The sequence below is a fragment of the Sphaeramia orbicularis genome, chromosome 7 (assembly GCF_902148855.1).
Source record: "Sphaeramia orbicularis chromosome 7, fSphaOr1.1, whole genome shotgun sequence".
In the NCBI taxonomy this organism is placed as follows: Eukaryota; Metazoa; Chordata; class Actinopteri; order Kurtiformes; family Apogonidae; genus Sphaeramia; species Sphaeramia orbicularis.
In genome coordinates, this window is record NC_043963.1 from 3930006 (window position 1) to 3945230 (window position 15225).

The 15225-nt window shown below is 38.1% G+C and overlaps 1 protein-coding gene across 2 annotated transcripts in view; it reads right to left on the reverse strand.

Moving 5' to 3' along the window:
* Positions 1-14928, reverse strand: part of sema3h (sema domain, immunoglobulin domain (Ig), short basic domain, secreted, (semaphorin) 3H) — a 164854-nt gene extending 149926 nt beyond the window's left edge. The window contains exon 1 of one of the 2 annotated variants that reach the window (XM_030138875.1): positions 14514-14928. In XM_030138875.1, coding sequence (XP_029994735.1) covers positions 14514-14616 — 103 coding nt within the window. In that variant the 5' untranslated portion in view covers positions 14617-14928. The remainder of the gene's footprint in view (positions 1-14513) is intronic. The other variant, XM_030138873.1, reaches the window with a different exon arrangement.
* Positions 14929-15225: the final 297 nt, after the last annotated feature.

The window sequence follows — 15225 nt, forward strand, 5'->3', positions numbered from 1 at the left end:
AGGGAGATACTCTATTGCAGTTTTCCTGAATTGAAGCTTCTTTGTGCGTCACAATAAGCGTCTGTGTGAAACACAACAGTGGAACCAATGTTTAACAGCAGAGAAATGACGGAAACAAAGCTTTGATTCAGGAGAATTGTGGCTGAATAATTTTTTTGGATCCCTTGGAGTCGATTAATCGGTTGCAGCTCTAATACATTTATCATCCTACATCATCCTACACTGACTGACACCAAGTACATGCACACACAGTCCCGTGGACGTGTCTGTAGATACAAGTACACCCGACTCCCGGACTTTTATCTCCATCCTTCATTCACCAGACTGACAGCTGCAATCAGGGTTGTTCTGTTTGTTCCCTTTGGTTATTGTTTCTTTTAACAAGTCCGTTTTTTCCCTTCAACACGTGCATTTCAGTTCTATCCATTCACATCCCTAGACAGGAGACTGTGGTCAGTGACAGGAGAAGCAGTGCAAGTGGAATGCCAGATTCAGACGTACCCATATCAGATGCGGGACGGCGCTAACGGATGATAGACAGGAGGCTCAGCCAATTATTTTATTCGGACTGAATAAAATGATTGGCCAGACTTTTATCAGAAATCTATGAGAATTAAACAATGTTAGTTTCAAAACCTTTTACATTTTAGTTTGACACACATTTATTAGGAGCATTTTAAGATGACAAAAGAAAAGTGTGAAAATGCCACATCTTACAGTATAGCTTTAAGGACAGCCTCCACATAAAGACTTTTAAACAGATGTTGCAGGTGGTGAAACTAGAACAAAAAGTCAAACTAACCCAGTCAGAGTCTGGAATTCTGTTGTGACGAACCTCATCTACTCCTTTTCTCACATTCACATCTGGACGTTCACAAACCACCAATGTTTATCAGGAAATTTCAGAACCATGTAGAGTAAAGGTGTCAGACATACGGCCCATGGGCAAAACTGGGCCGCTAAGAGATCCAATCCGGCCCGTGGGTGAATGCGAAAGTTACACTGACAATAAAAACAATCAAGGAAGTCGAAGTCATTTCAGCTCCAGTTCTACATACAGACCAGTTCAATCTCATGTGGGTCAGACCAGTTCAATGCGATCATAATAACTCCAAATTTTTCTCTTGGTTTTAGTAAAACTCTGTCAAATTATCTGAAAATGTTCTTATCCCATCACTGAACTAACCTCCAAATGTGACACCTAAAGGGTTGGTGAACCCTGTTGTTCAGACACATGTAAATGCCATCAATCATCAGGAAAATCAGTCACTCATTCACTGCCATAATCGCCTCGTTACACTCGAGTGGGTGTTCGACGACTCCTGTAAACGTGATGTGGTGAAACTGGGATAATGTGGTCATTAAGATGGAGCAGGGGTTTGTGGGTAATCAGGCATGTGTTGGAGTATTCAGCGCTGGTTTTTGTTTCAGACCCGTGAAGCGGACGGTCAGTCGGTCTGATTACACTTCACCAATCAGGACGGACGTCTGTGGACAGGGAGTGTGTTGGACGTTCATCTGGTTCTAATTTCACCGACATCTTTGGTTCATCATCCACGAGGCAACGGAAGAGGCAGCAGGAAAGGCTTAATCCAGAACAGTTTAACATTAGACAGTAGCCGGTGATGATGACAGAAGATCATTATTAACTCTGACTGCCTTTCTTCAAAACAACTCAAACTTTATTAACCGTCTGGCATACGGGTGAGCATATTACACACACTTTACACTTCATGTTATAAAAGGTCAGATTATTTTTCACACTTTGTTTTAGGTCAGAATTCAAAAGTTAACGCACTTGTAAACACACTTCTTTCTATATGTTCATTAAAAATTGCTCACGTCACATCAGAATATTAACCCTTCCAGTATCAGGGTTCAGTTTATGTAACGTTACAAGAATAAATAAACACACAACAATCAGCTTTAACCTTCTGGTATACAGGTGAGCATATTACGCACACTTGGCGCTTCATGTTATAAAAGGTCAGATTTTTTTCACAATTTGTTTTAGGTCAGGGTTCAAAAGTTGTTAATTTTTGCATTTTTTTAAAAACTCTGATCCATCCACTAAAATCATCCCACTGTAAAGAGTTAAATTCCTACACTAACACCCTGCTGCCAAGTGAGTACAAAATGCACACTGACACATTTAGCATTTAACATTTAACCTAGCATAAAAAAATAACGTACGTATATTAATCAGTGTTGCCGTTAATCATGGACATATCACAGGATGAAAAAATTTAAAAAAAATAACTAATGCAGTTTTTATGTAGAATATTGGAAAAAATAACCCACATTTTTTGATGCAAAAAAATGTTGTTTACATTACAAACATGGTATTTAAAGGGTTAAAGCTATTGAGTATTTGGTATTTTTATATCCCAAAATCGATCATATATTAGCATTTAACAATTAACTGCAGGCTGCAAAAATCAAAAAATAATTACTGCAATCTTTATGTAGTATATTGGGGGAAAAAACAAAACAACAAAAACATTTTTTTGTGTGTTTTTTGTTTCAAAAAATATGGTTTGCTTATATGACTTTTGTCCGTATAGTGGATTTTGGTGCATCGCTATAAATAACACAAAAATCCAAATGCAACACAACTCACCTTGCTAAAACTGCAGCCCAACTGAACCATCTCTAAAAAGCTCTAATTCATCACATTAAAGCGCTAAAGCCATAGTTGTAAATTCAGCAGCTTTACTGCACACGGAGCAAAACATTTAGACGACTTCACAGAAAACACACTATTGGAAATAATGACGGTCCCGCTGTGACGTGGTGTTAAATGTGTTTCTGCCTCTGCCTTTGTGCATCCAGGTGTCACACTGGAGTTCTTTCTGTCTTCGTTTCCATGAACATTTAGTCTCCTCATAAGTCACAGTTCTCGTGTCTTGGTTCAATTATAAATGACTTTAGAGATCCTTATATGTCGCTGATGCAGATAATACAATTAGAAGTTGATTTAATTATTGAACTACTTGAATTAAACAAAATGATCTGCGTTGAAGGGCTGTTGTATAGACTGTCTGCAGGAAAATATCAGGTGGTGGAATTATTTCCACCTATTGCTGCTTATTGTGTGTCTGCAGTGATGATGAGGAGACAGAAATATTATTTTTGGGCCTCGTTTCCCAGCCCTGGTTGTCAGCAAAGCGTCCAAAAGATGAAGGAAAATCCAAACACAAAGTGTCTCTAAACTGCCAAACATCCCCAGAGTCAGAGCGGTTACGCGGAGCTTTTCTAATTACAGCGATTCTACGACAAAAGTCTGTTGTTATCTGAGGAGAACGAGAAGGAAAGAAGAAAGCGTGGATCTCCCACTGTGAGAAAACACAGCCCTAATGGACACCAAGCCCACCGCTACCCATCTGACAACACACGTTAAGAAAACCTTCCTGCTGCTACTACTGTATGACTGTGTGTTTTACAGAGATGACGTCCAGGCCACTGTAGAAACAAAACACACAGAAAAAGAACAGGACCAGTGTCCCTGTATGTCAGCGTCTGTTCTGTGTGAATGAATACCAGTTGAAAGTGTGAGGTTGTCTGGTTCTGTTCTATGTTCCAGTCCTGTGGTCTGGATTAGGGATGTAAACAATTAATCGACTACCAATTAACTGTCAATAAGAATTTGCATCTCTGCTGAAATCTGACTCCATCATGTCAGTGATGCAAAGTCAGAAATGCCCATTTCTTCTAAACTGCCCCTCTTCAAATCCATTTATTTTATTGAATTTCTCTGTTGAATTTCTTTAGTTCTACTCCATAAATGTCATTGTTCTGTATCCAATAGTTCAATAAATCAGTCATTAAGAAATATGACATGCTTTTTTCATGAAGTATATAAACAATGTTCAGCTTTTATTCTTATAGACCCTATTGAAAGACAAATTCAGGTTCTCAGGAAAATCTACGCTTATCAATTAATCATTAATCAATTGAATAAGGTCGACCAACTAATGATTAACGGATTAATCAATAATTTGCATCCCTAGTCTGGATGCAGATCAATCTTACAATAGAAGTGGGCGGGACTTTCACTGGAGGAGAACTTAACTCATCCAATCAAAGTCCATATATGACTTCTATCAGTGATCAATAGGAACTAGACTGATATCTGGAACCATTCACATGTTAAAAACCATCGACATACGGACCAGCAGAAAGAAAGACTTATTTGTAATATTTCCAAAAAATTTTCAAAAATTCAAAAATCTAAATTACCCAAAATAGTGAACAAACTTTCAAATCTTGACATTGTTGACCTTGAATTTGACCCTTCAAGGTCACTCAAGGTCAAAAGTCATGGACCCAAATGAAAGTCCATATATGACTTCCTATCATCATCAATACGAACTATGTTGATGTCTGTAACCATTGCCATGTTATAAACCATCAAATGAAGGACTATTGTAAGTAAAGGCAAATTCTATATTATAAAAGGGAAGCGGACTGTGTGTGTGTCTCAGGCATCACACTAAATCCGTACACGGCTGACTGCTGCAGTTTGTCACACTTATCTATTTTTGGTCAAGGAACAGACTAGTGAAAACGGTAAGTTGATAGGACCAATATTTTGGGAGATATTAGTAATTTTGAATACAGTAGCCTTACAATCACGTCACTATGCCCAGAATCATAGAATCATCATTGAAGTGGGTTACCTAGCAACAGATAAACAATAGGGCCACGTTGCCATGGTGTCAAATTTCCTGTGCAGAAAGAGACATGCCACCTGAGAGGTTATTCAACTGAAACTGACAGAGGAATTTCCCAAGAAAATAAAGGAATGAACTGGATCAGAGGAGCTAGAAAACGCGCTAGTCTTTAATATTTTAAAAAAAAAAAAAATCTAATTTTTTCAAAACTGAACAAACTTTGTAGATATTGTCCCAAGGAAGACATATAAAATTTGACATGAGTCAAATCCATAGTTTTATCAGAGAAGATGTTTAAAGACATTGTAAATGAAGACGACGCCGATGACGACAAAAATAAAAGAATAAACGGAGGATGAAAGGACGACAGCCGAGGTGGGAAACGGCTCCTGGAGGTGAAGCAACACCTCGGATGTCTTCAAAAAGAATCTGCACCGACGCCATCATCCTCGTTTAACCACAGCTCCGTGTACTCAAGGACATACATGCTTTTACGCACACGCCTTCACTTTCACATTTCATTAGAGTTGCGTTCCCACCTGGGACCTTCAATACGCTTTTCCATCTCCCTCTCCGTACTTTCTAGGTCACGATTAGTCGACTCCAGCCTCGCCTTCCGTCGACGCATCACAGAGCCTTTGTGTTGTGGCTTATGTAAGAATGTGTAACCACTGTGGTAAACCTGATTAAAGGGAGATGACTCTATCTGGCCAGAACCAAAGGCCTGAAACGCCACAAACCAGCCCTTCATTTGGACGTAAACACAGCTGAGAGGGCACCAGGGCAAACCAGGCTTTAATTACAAACTGCACATTTTATGTTTATCCTGACTTTGAACTTGTCATCTAACACAGACCTGCAGGCCTAGATCTAACTGTAGAGGGTTCCTGTTCATGTTTAGTCACTCATATAATACATATTAGATTAGAATGGAATGTTAATACTTAATCCTTAGGTCCTTCTTGAGCATTTTTGTAAATTTTTCTCTCTTTTTTTATTTGGTGAGCATCTGGGCTGTCCTGCAGCTTTTGGCATGAAATTTGGCAATGACTTTTGTTTTTAGTTACATTCATGGGAAAATGTACATGCACAAAGAAAACTACTATAAAATCACACATCAGTTTTTTTATGTATGTGTGTGTATATATATATATATATATATATATATATATATATATATATATATATATATATATTTAACACTTCCAGCCCTGCTCAAAACTACCAAACATTCAACAATTTTCAGGATTTTAACCCTTTAAATGCCAGTGTAATTATATGAATTGTGAATGATTTATTAAAAAAAAAAAAAACACACGCAAAAAAAAAAAAAAAAAACCCACACAAAAAACTAAATAATTCCCATATAATACATAGTAGAGGGATGGAAAATTGGTTGTGATTAGAGCCTTGGACGTGTCACAGACATATTGCATTAGTATTTTTCTGTTATGTCACATAATCTCTCTTGGTTACCCTCATGGACAAAAATGTACATTCACAAAAAAACTGCTATGAAATCATACATTTTTACATATATATATATATATATATATATATATATATATATATATATATATATATATCTGTAGTCTTTTTTTTTTTTTTTAATAAATCTCTTAAACAACTTCAGCCCTGCTAAAAACTACCAAATATTCAACAAATTTCAGGATTGTAACCCTTTAAATGCCAGGTTAATTATTTAAATTGTCAATGATTTTTTTACCCAAAAAATTTCTTAATTTCTATATAATAAATAGTCTGAGTTCATCTGGGTTAATTGGTTAATCTAAATTGCCCATAGGTGTGAATGTGAGAGTGATAGTTTGTCTCTATATGTTCAGCCCTGTGATGAACTGGAGACTCGTCCAGGGTGAACTCCGCCTTCACCCATAAGTAGCTGGAATAGGCTCCAGCGACCCCCGTGACCCTAGTGAGGATAAAGCGGGTTCAGAAAATGAATGAATGAATGAATGATAAATAGTAGGATGGGACATTGGTTGTGATTAGAGCCCTGGATGTGTCATAGATCAGCAATAAAATTACTTTGGCATTAGTATTTTTTCTGTAGTGTTATATACTCCCTCTGATTCTGTTGGTTCTGTAAATTGACTTGAGTCTGGTTTGGACCAGCTCTGTATGTAAAGTGTCATGAGATAACATTTGTTTTGTTTTCTTTTTGTTGTTTGGCGCTACATAAATAAAATTCTGTTGATTTGATTGATATCCTCATGGACAAAAATGGCCCATTCACTTCCATTATAACCACTTTTTTTTCATCTCACTGCTATTCCTCTATATATCTGTACATTATCTAATATCAACAATTCATTTAGAAGAAAACTCATGATATTTGACATTTTTACTGCATTCCACCAGTTTCAACCACTTTCCCACTGTAGGCTGATTAGTTTTAGTTAGACATGTTATACGTGGTTATAAAGCTTAGATTTGTATTTGAGTTTAGATTGTACAACTGAGTCTCTTGGTTTATTTTACAATATTCCTGAGCAACAAAACACAATTAGTGAAAGAATCCCCTGGATAGCAGTTTAAGCTAATGGGACTGGTGTATTTTACACACAAACTAGTTATCACCTTCCGAATGAGGTGTCATTAAGTAATTTTGGCCTTGTGGTTCTTCAGTTATTAGATTTGGAACTTGAGAAAATGGGTGAAAATGAACACAAATGAAGTGGGAAGTAAGAGGACAAGAGAGAAAAAAGGGTGAGAAAAAATCTGACAGTAAGGTTAAATGACTGAATATGATGCTTGGCCACTTATTTTCAGATATGACTCATTTCTCCACAGGCCAAATATAGATTCTTATTTAAAGAAATATTACTAAGTGTAATTATCTGGCAGCGGCAGATAATCGATCCTGTTGACAGTCCATCTCTTCACTGATCAGGTTATTTTTTGCAGTGTACATCCTGTCCTCCCACTCTACAGTAGCGTTTAACTAAAGTATTCATCACTAAAATCACACTCTTATTCTCAGTTGAGGTGACGTCCACCCTTTCACTGCACCCTCAAGGTCAAACCAAACACCAGTAGATATTACAGACACTTAGAAAAGGATGTGTCGCCTCCAATTCAGCGGCTCAGACTGAGATCCTGTTCAACGCCAGCATGTTGACGCAACAACACGTGTTTATGCAACATATGTCAGACTGGTAGAAGTGCATTAAGACACAAACAAAAGGATAAAATGTATGTTCAGTGTATGTGAAAGCTTGAGTGCTCTTCATTTCACCAAATTGTGATTTAGGTCTGACAGGAAACAAGAATGAAACCACTATAAATAACAATTAAATCTTCATATTTAGATGCAGCTTTGGACTGAGAGGAGAGAACTGCAGAAAGGAAGGAGAATCTGTGTGTCATTCGATCTTTTCATATTCAATTGAGAATCCACAATTGGAAAATGAAAAAATGACTTGTTATTCCATTATTCATGTACAAATCAAAAAATCAAAAAACGAGTTATTTTTCATTCTTTCGATTGTACACACAAATTCAAAATTGGAAATAAACAAATGGACCAAATGTGGGGTTTCATGTTGACATTTTTGATATCCAATTTGGTTTGACCCAGAAATTACTGACTTGTTGGTGTGTTGTTCTGGACAGTCGTAGGTTTGCTAGTATTCCGTCAAATGCATTCTGCAATAATGGCGAATTTGGTGTTATTCAGAGGCAACAAGCGCGTTACTGTGAAGGAGGACGACATGGCAACTGAAAAAATGGTCCGGATCTTCCAGGTATTGTTGTTTTGTCTAATACAATGGGTTCATGAGAGGCAATCTAAGGAGAAGACACTAAAACTAACACACCAACAAGTCAGGAACTAACGGGTCAAACCAAATCAGATATCAGAAATGTCAACATGAAACCCCACATTTGGTCCATTTGATTATTTCCAATTTTTAATTCGTGCATACAATCGAAAGAATAAAAACACCTCATCTTTTGATTTGTACATGAATAATGAAATAACCAGATGTAACGATCACATACAGAGTCACTTTATCTATCAAGAGCATTGTCGGGCCGTACATTTGGTACCTGGGCCTTCAGTGGGGACTTACTCCATTTTAACACCTCTTAATACCACCATTATATCACAATTACAGAAACCATCAATAATATACAAAAAACCCTGCAAAATAACAAGGGATTATCGAGAGAGAGAGAGAGAGAGACATTAGTGGAAACTAACGGCGATTGGTAATTAGAAGCAACGGTGTGGATTCTTAATATTTTCTCGCAAAATGTCCCCCAAACTTACCAGCTATGAACCTAAGTTTAGTTTAGCTTAGTATAGTTTATTTCAGACACAAAAATAATACAAAACAAAGGGAAAAAATAAATAAATAAAACAAAAAAAAAAATTTGAATAGTAGAAAAAAGAACAACTGTTGTGCCTGAAAGTAAGTCTTTGTAAAATGCTGTAAAAGTTTATAAATACGTGAAAATGAAAGCAGTTTTTTGACAAATACCAATAAAACCAATAATCCCTAACAATGGATTGATTATTTTGTAGATATAGTTCTGATGCAGAGGTCAGTGGGCCGGATGCATGCAGCCAGTCCAAAAACCCTTAGTCTGTGGGATGGTGTTTACATTAAGGTTAAAGAAAGAGTGCAACATAATTATCTATGACTATCCTGATCACCTATCTGTTTAGATCTGTGAATTATATTCATTTTCATCTATATACATGTATTTGTTTTTATTAGTGGTTTTCGTACTTTGAGATCCAGTTTGAATTGATATGGGGGTCGCCATTGGTTCTGGAGGGGCGGGGGGTTATACTATGTGTGTCACAAAATCTTGTATCATAAAATGTGCATTTCTTTCTTTTTTTGTATTGTACTTTTGGAGATGCACAATGAAAATAAATTTAAAAAAAAACAAAAAAAACAATGACCCCTGAAGCAAAGCCATGGCACCTTAGAAACAGTGAAAACCCCATAAACAAATACCTGAATGTTAGTAGAAAGTTTAGTGGATGACAGCTGTGGTATATTTTTACCTATGAAGCGATCCTAGATAAACTCCCTCCTGTGCCTGGGTTTCAGTATTTACCAGCTCTGCTCCTTTCCCTTTTTCATTTATCCCAGGTTTGACAGATCTGGGGAAACCTGCACGTTCTCTCGATGCATCGCATGCAGCATCATTTTCAAAAATATCTAAAATTAGACCCATTTCTCTCCACTGACGAACTGAGGAGCATCATTAGGCAGGTGGTTGTTTTTCTAGAGGGGCCGTTGTGTTTAAATGCTTGTTGTTTTACTGTTTCGTTGTGGGTTTTGGTGCATTATGTTGTATGTTATGAGTTTGTTCAGCTGCTCCCCCAGTCGGGACTTCCTGGATGAATTAAAGTAAAATAAAAACACGTAAATAAATGGAGCTCTGTTTGTTTTTCCAGAAGCCTCTACGGAGTTCTTCTTGTCTGTCTGCAGGTTCTGCCAACAAAACCTCTGCATGGACTTCAGCGCCGTGGACAGATCGGCCCGAAGCCAAGAAAGAATTAATTTGATGGTGATGTGGATCTGGGCCGTCTGCCATCATCAGATAATTACAGCTTTGTTAGCCATAACTGACACTAACAGACTTAGACGACCGGGGCCTTTGTGCTGTCAAGAAGACGACAAAGACGATGCATTTGGGCGTGAAGCTTCGCTGTTGAAGGTTCTGGCAAAAGGTTTGATTTCTGCAGAAGACCAGTCATCAGACCAGGTCTGGCCTTTGTTTTTACATCGTTCTTTGTCCGTATTAGCCGATCGTGGTCATGAGAGGCCAGATAACCTTTGGATGTGCACTAATGAGCAGAGGACGGAGTATCTGTCACACTGACAGTTCCATTACTTGATATCGATGCTGCTGAAGCATCGCAGTTAACTTAACATTTTTCATAAAGATTAGAGAAAACGTTAAGTTAAAGCTGTCATGTCAGTAGATATTTCATACCTGCTGTAGATTAATCTGTTCTTAATCCCACCTACAAGGCTGTTATTGACCACTGATGAGCAAAGCAGCGTTTTAGATCATTAACCAATTAGAAATGAGTTTGTGAATACACATCTTTAATGGTTAATTCTAGCTCATTAGGTGCTAAAACCGGCCCTCCAAAGGGTTATCCGGACCACGGGAGGAATTTACAAAGGGAAACAAGTGTTCAGAGAACGCAAACCTCCGCCAAGCACCCCGAATGGTGTGCATGTGTGGATCGACTATTTCTTTTTAAATTCAACAGTTTCACGGTTGTTCCATACAGCAGAAAAAGTTGAAGCTTGGTACCAGTCATGTGTATGTCAAATTATATTGAATTCCAATCAATATTTGTTGAGTTACAATGAAAAATGTGTCATAAATGGGATTTTCAATGTTAAATGTAAATGTCCACAGAGTCCACATTCCACAGTGGATGTGGACAGTTTTGTGCCAGATACAAGATATTGTTCTAAGCTACAGGTGGATCAAATTGGAGGCTAATCGGAGTCATTTTGAATTTTTTATGATTTTATGATTCAAAAATTGCTCAATGATGACAGATAGGAAAATTGTAGATTTTGTGACCTTGCTGTGACCTTGAACTTTGGCCTACTTGACCCAAAATTTAATGGGTTGGTCCCAGGGCCTAGGCCTATCTGTGGGTACGATTTGGTAAAAATGGTTGTAATCGTTTTCCCGTAAAGTTGCTAACAAACACACAAACAAACACACACACACACAAAGCAAAGTGATCACAATACCTCCTGGCGGAGGTAAAAATGACAGACAAGGCACTGACAGTCAAGGGAGTTGTACTAATAATAAAGTTAAATGCTGTATTTGTCAGTTCCAGATGCTTCTTACTAAATGTTTTGTGTATTTGTAGATCCACTGTGATCTGTAAGTTGTAACGCACATGTGTAAATGATATTGATATAATGATATTGTGTACATCACACCACAGGTCCATCTTCAACCCTATTTCTGAGGAATGACACCAGAAAGGTGGTTTGGAGCGCTGGCCCTTTAAATGCACATGAGCCACTTCAGGCCCCGCCCCCTCCAGGTTGTTGGCTGTGCTGCTCTGTCCCGTTCAACCGACAACTGAACATTTGAGGTAATGGGCTCCAAGTCTGGACATATTTTCAGTCTGGACTACAACCGCTGCTGCTGACAAACAATTATGGAGAAATACTGGAGAAATGTTCATCTGAAGTCTGGACCTGATATGAGCAAATGTGAAGACGGAACTAGTTATATACGCAACTAATTAAGCAGGAATTCAAACAGGTTGTAGAAATCCACTGGATTTTTGCTCAAATGAATCTAAAGATAGTTTTGCAGCAGCTGGAGGGTTCAAATTCAACCTGTATGAACTATTAGGGTCCAAATACACAAAGAAATGAACCACAGACTAAGAAAAGTGGGTTTAGACAAATATGAACCCTTTAACTATAAACTAATTGATTGATAACTGCAGTTCTATTTCATTTTTTCCTCATTAATCTACTTCCATCCATCAAAATGACATCGTCAGTAACTGGGCTATGAAACCATTTTGTTTTATTGTTTTTTTTTTAATTGTATCTTTATTTGGAGTTAACAGATACATTCGCCAGCAGATCGACATCGGTAAAAAAAAAAAAAAAAAAAAAAAAGAGGAGACAAATGTCATTCCAGTTTTTGTTGAGTCCAGGAGATGCACTTCACCTGCCCATAGGCAAAAGAGTCCCAAAATTAAAAAGCCTTGAATTGTGGAACAAAGTCTGTTCGTCCTTGTAGTGACCATTCTCCTTCAATAATTTAAATTTAACAGCAGTTGCACTCAGGTAACCACAATGGATATATATTATCCTCCAAAGGGTTATCTGGTTTGTCCAGAATAAACACTGCCAGATGGGGCTCATATACTCACTTAAAGAACGTTCTGATAAAACTTAAAGACCGAATGAAACAGGTTTTTAAACCACCCGATTCCAACTCAAACTGAGCTGAAAAATGGTTTTACCAAGGTTTTCACACTAAAAAGTGACTGTGTGAAGATCATATATTGGGTTATTTTTCACTGTTTTTCAGAGTTTTGTGGGTCTGACAAACACTGCCCCCTTCTGTCAACAGCTGTAGATAATGTTTGTAGCTTAACCTGACAAACTGCACTTTTAAGTCATGGTTTTCTCCACCTCTGGTCCAACTAAATCCGTCCTTCTCTTGTCATTGTGTTTCCTTTTTACCCACATTGTTGGAAAACCAGATTTCTGTTAGAGCCCTTGAATGTTGCATCTTTTATCTGATTTAACTGTTAGTGACTCTATCATTTGGACAAACCCCTCTCAATCAGACCCAAGTCTGAATAACAGCTTTGAGTTTGATTAAATACAATAATCCTCCAAAATCACCATATACTGAATCTCTGTATTAGACTGCAGTAATTATTGGTTAGAATAACCCTTTGTTCATCCACTCAAGAGACGTTCAGGTGTCCTGTGTTCTCACAATAAAGACAAATACACAAGACAGTCGAGAATACAGACAAATCAAACCACTGATAACCACAGATGGGTAATATTTGCCTTCTCAAATAAAAAAATACACCAAAAATACAAACTGCATCTACAACCACCTAGATTTTATTACAGTTTTATGATAATTATTGTGTTACCTTAGATGCAGAGTATGTCTGGTCCATTACACCAATCTTAGATGTCATTGGAGCAGGTGAAATCGGCCGATTATCAGCTTTTATCGGATCGAAACCGTCACTTTGAAAAGTCTAGTATTGGTCGACCACTACGACATGTTACATACAATAAACACAAAATAAAGAAGAAATATATGGGATTAAAACGCAGCTGTGTAACATGTTTCAAACACTATATGAACAAAAGTACCAGGACAAACTGAATTCAGGTGTTTCATTGTTAACAGGGAGAGGCTGCACAACAATAATGGCAAATATCGGAATATAATTTAATACTGCAATAAGTGGTTCCTATTCCGTCTTAAGGGTTAATCAACACTTACAAATACTTCAGTTTGTTTTTACATTGAATTTACTGCACGATTAGAATTATCTTAAATGTTCTACATCTAGATTTCAATCATTTTAAACCACGACGTCTGGTTTCTTCATAACTCAGGGAGAAAAATGAGCCTTTAAACTGATACTGATTTTATATTTACGGTGGTAGCTCTTGACAATAACTGACATGGATATTTTTATCGTGATAATACAAGCTGGAGGTGGAATGTGACTCCATATTTATGTGCATGTAGTGTCAATGTGGAAGATCAGAGCTCAGGCCATGTTTCATATCCGAGCTGTGTAGAATTCACTGTAAAGAGATCAGATTCAGTTTTCATTTTAGTTCAACATTCTCTAGACGTCTGCGAACTCTCTTGGATAACTTGCTCTATTCTTATTTTCTTATGCTGTTTAATTCATATTGTTGCACTGACTGGGACGCACTCCTAATTTCACAGCACACACGATGACAGTAAAGGCTATTCTATTGTATTCTAACAAACATATTCAAATTCTTACTTAATTAACTCAGAGAAACAGACAATTTCTCCATAATGACTGATAAAAGAAGTTAAATTTTGCCGCTTGTCAACCAATCTCATTGTTAGTGAGAGAAAAAAGTCAGTTACAGACGAGGTTTTCACACCCAAAGGGGATAAAGACTCATTGAATGCAGGTGATTATAGACAAAGAGCAGCTTTAGGGATAAAAAGGCAAAGGTGCAATTTGTGCGAAAACTGAGAAGTGTGTGATTGTGTCGTCTGCATGTGTGAGAACAGCAGCTGTATCAGACAGAGGAAAAGGAGGGAACGGCGTACCGGAGTGGCTGAACTGCAGCCTGGGCTGAGATGCTCTCCACGCTCCTGTTAAGGTGGTCCCGAAGTGGGCCAGGATCAGGACCGCCGTCGGGAACCGGCACATCCTCGTGGTCCGAGTGTGTGTGTGTGTGTAAGTCCCAAAAATCTGCAGGAATCAGGGGTGGAAAACAGGTGTGTGATGCTCAGTCCCACAGATGGAAACACACTCTTAAAAAAGTCCAAAACAGTCTGAGTCCAGTTTCAGTGGAAGATGCTGAGTCTGAAGGGTCCGGGTCCACGTCAACACACACATACACACACACACACACAGCGTTAACCTGGGTGTGTGTGTGGGCTTCGGAGGAAACGTATTCCAAGAAAAGTGGCCTCCGTCGGCTGCCTCCTCGCCGCTTGACAGCTTTCTTCTGTTCTGTCTCTCGTCCCAGCTCCTCTCTGCATGTGACTGCTCTCTCTCTCTCTCTTTCTCTCTCTCTCCTCTTACTCACTCAGAGGAGGAGGAGGAGGAGGAGGAGGAGGCGGCGGCCAGATCCTAAACTACCGCGGCCACACACATATAAACACACACACACGCCTGTTCGCTGCGCTGGGAAAACCTAGTTAAAGTGGAAATGAGGGAGCGGGCTTTCATCTCTATTTCCATCTCTCACCGCACGTTATTTTCATTTTGCATCTTTATTCTCCTGCTTTTCCGTCGCCCTTTATTGAAATTTAT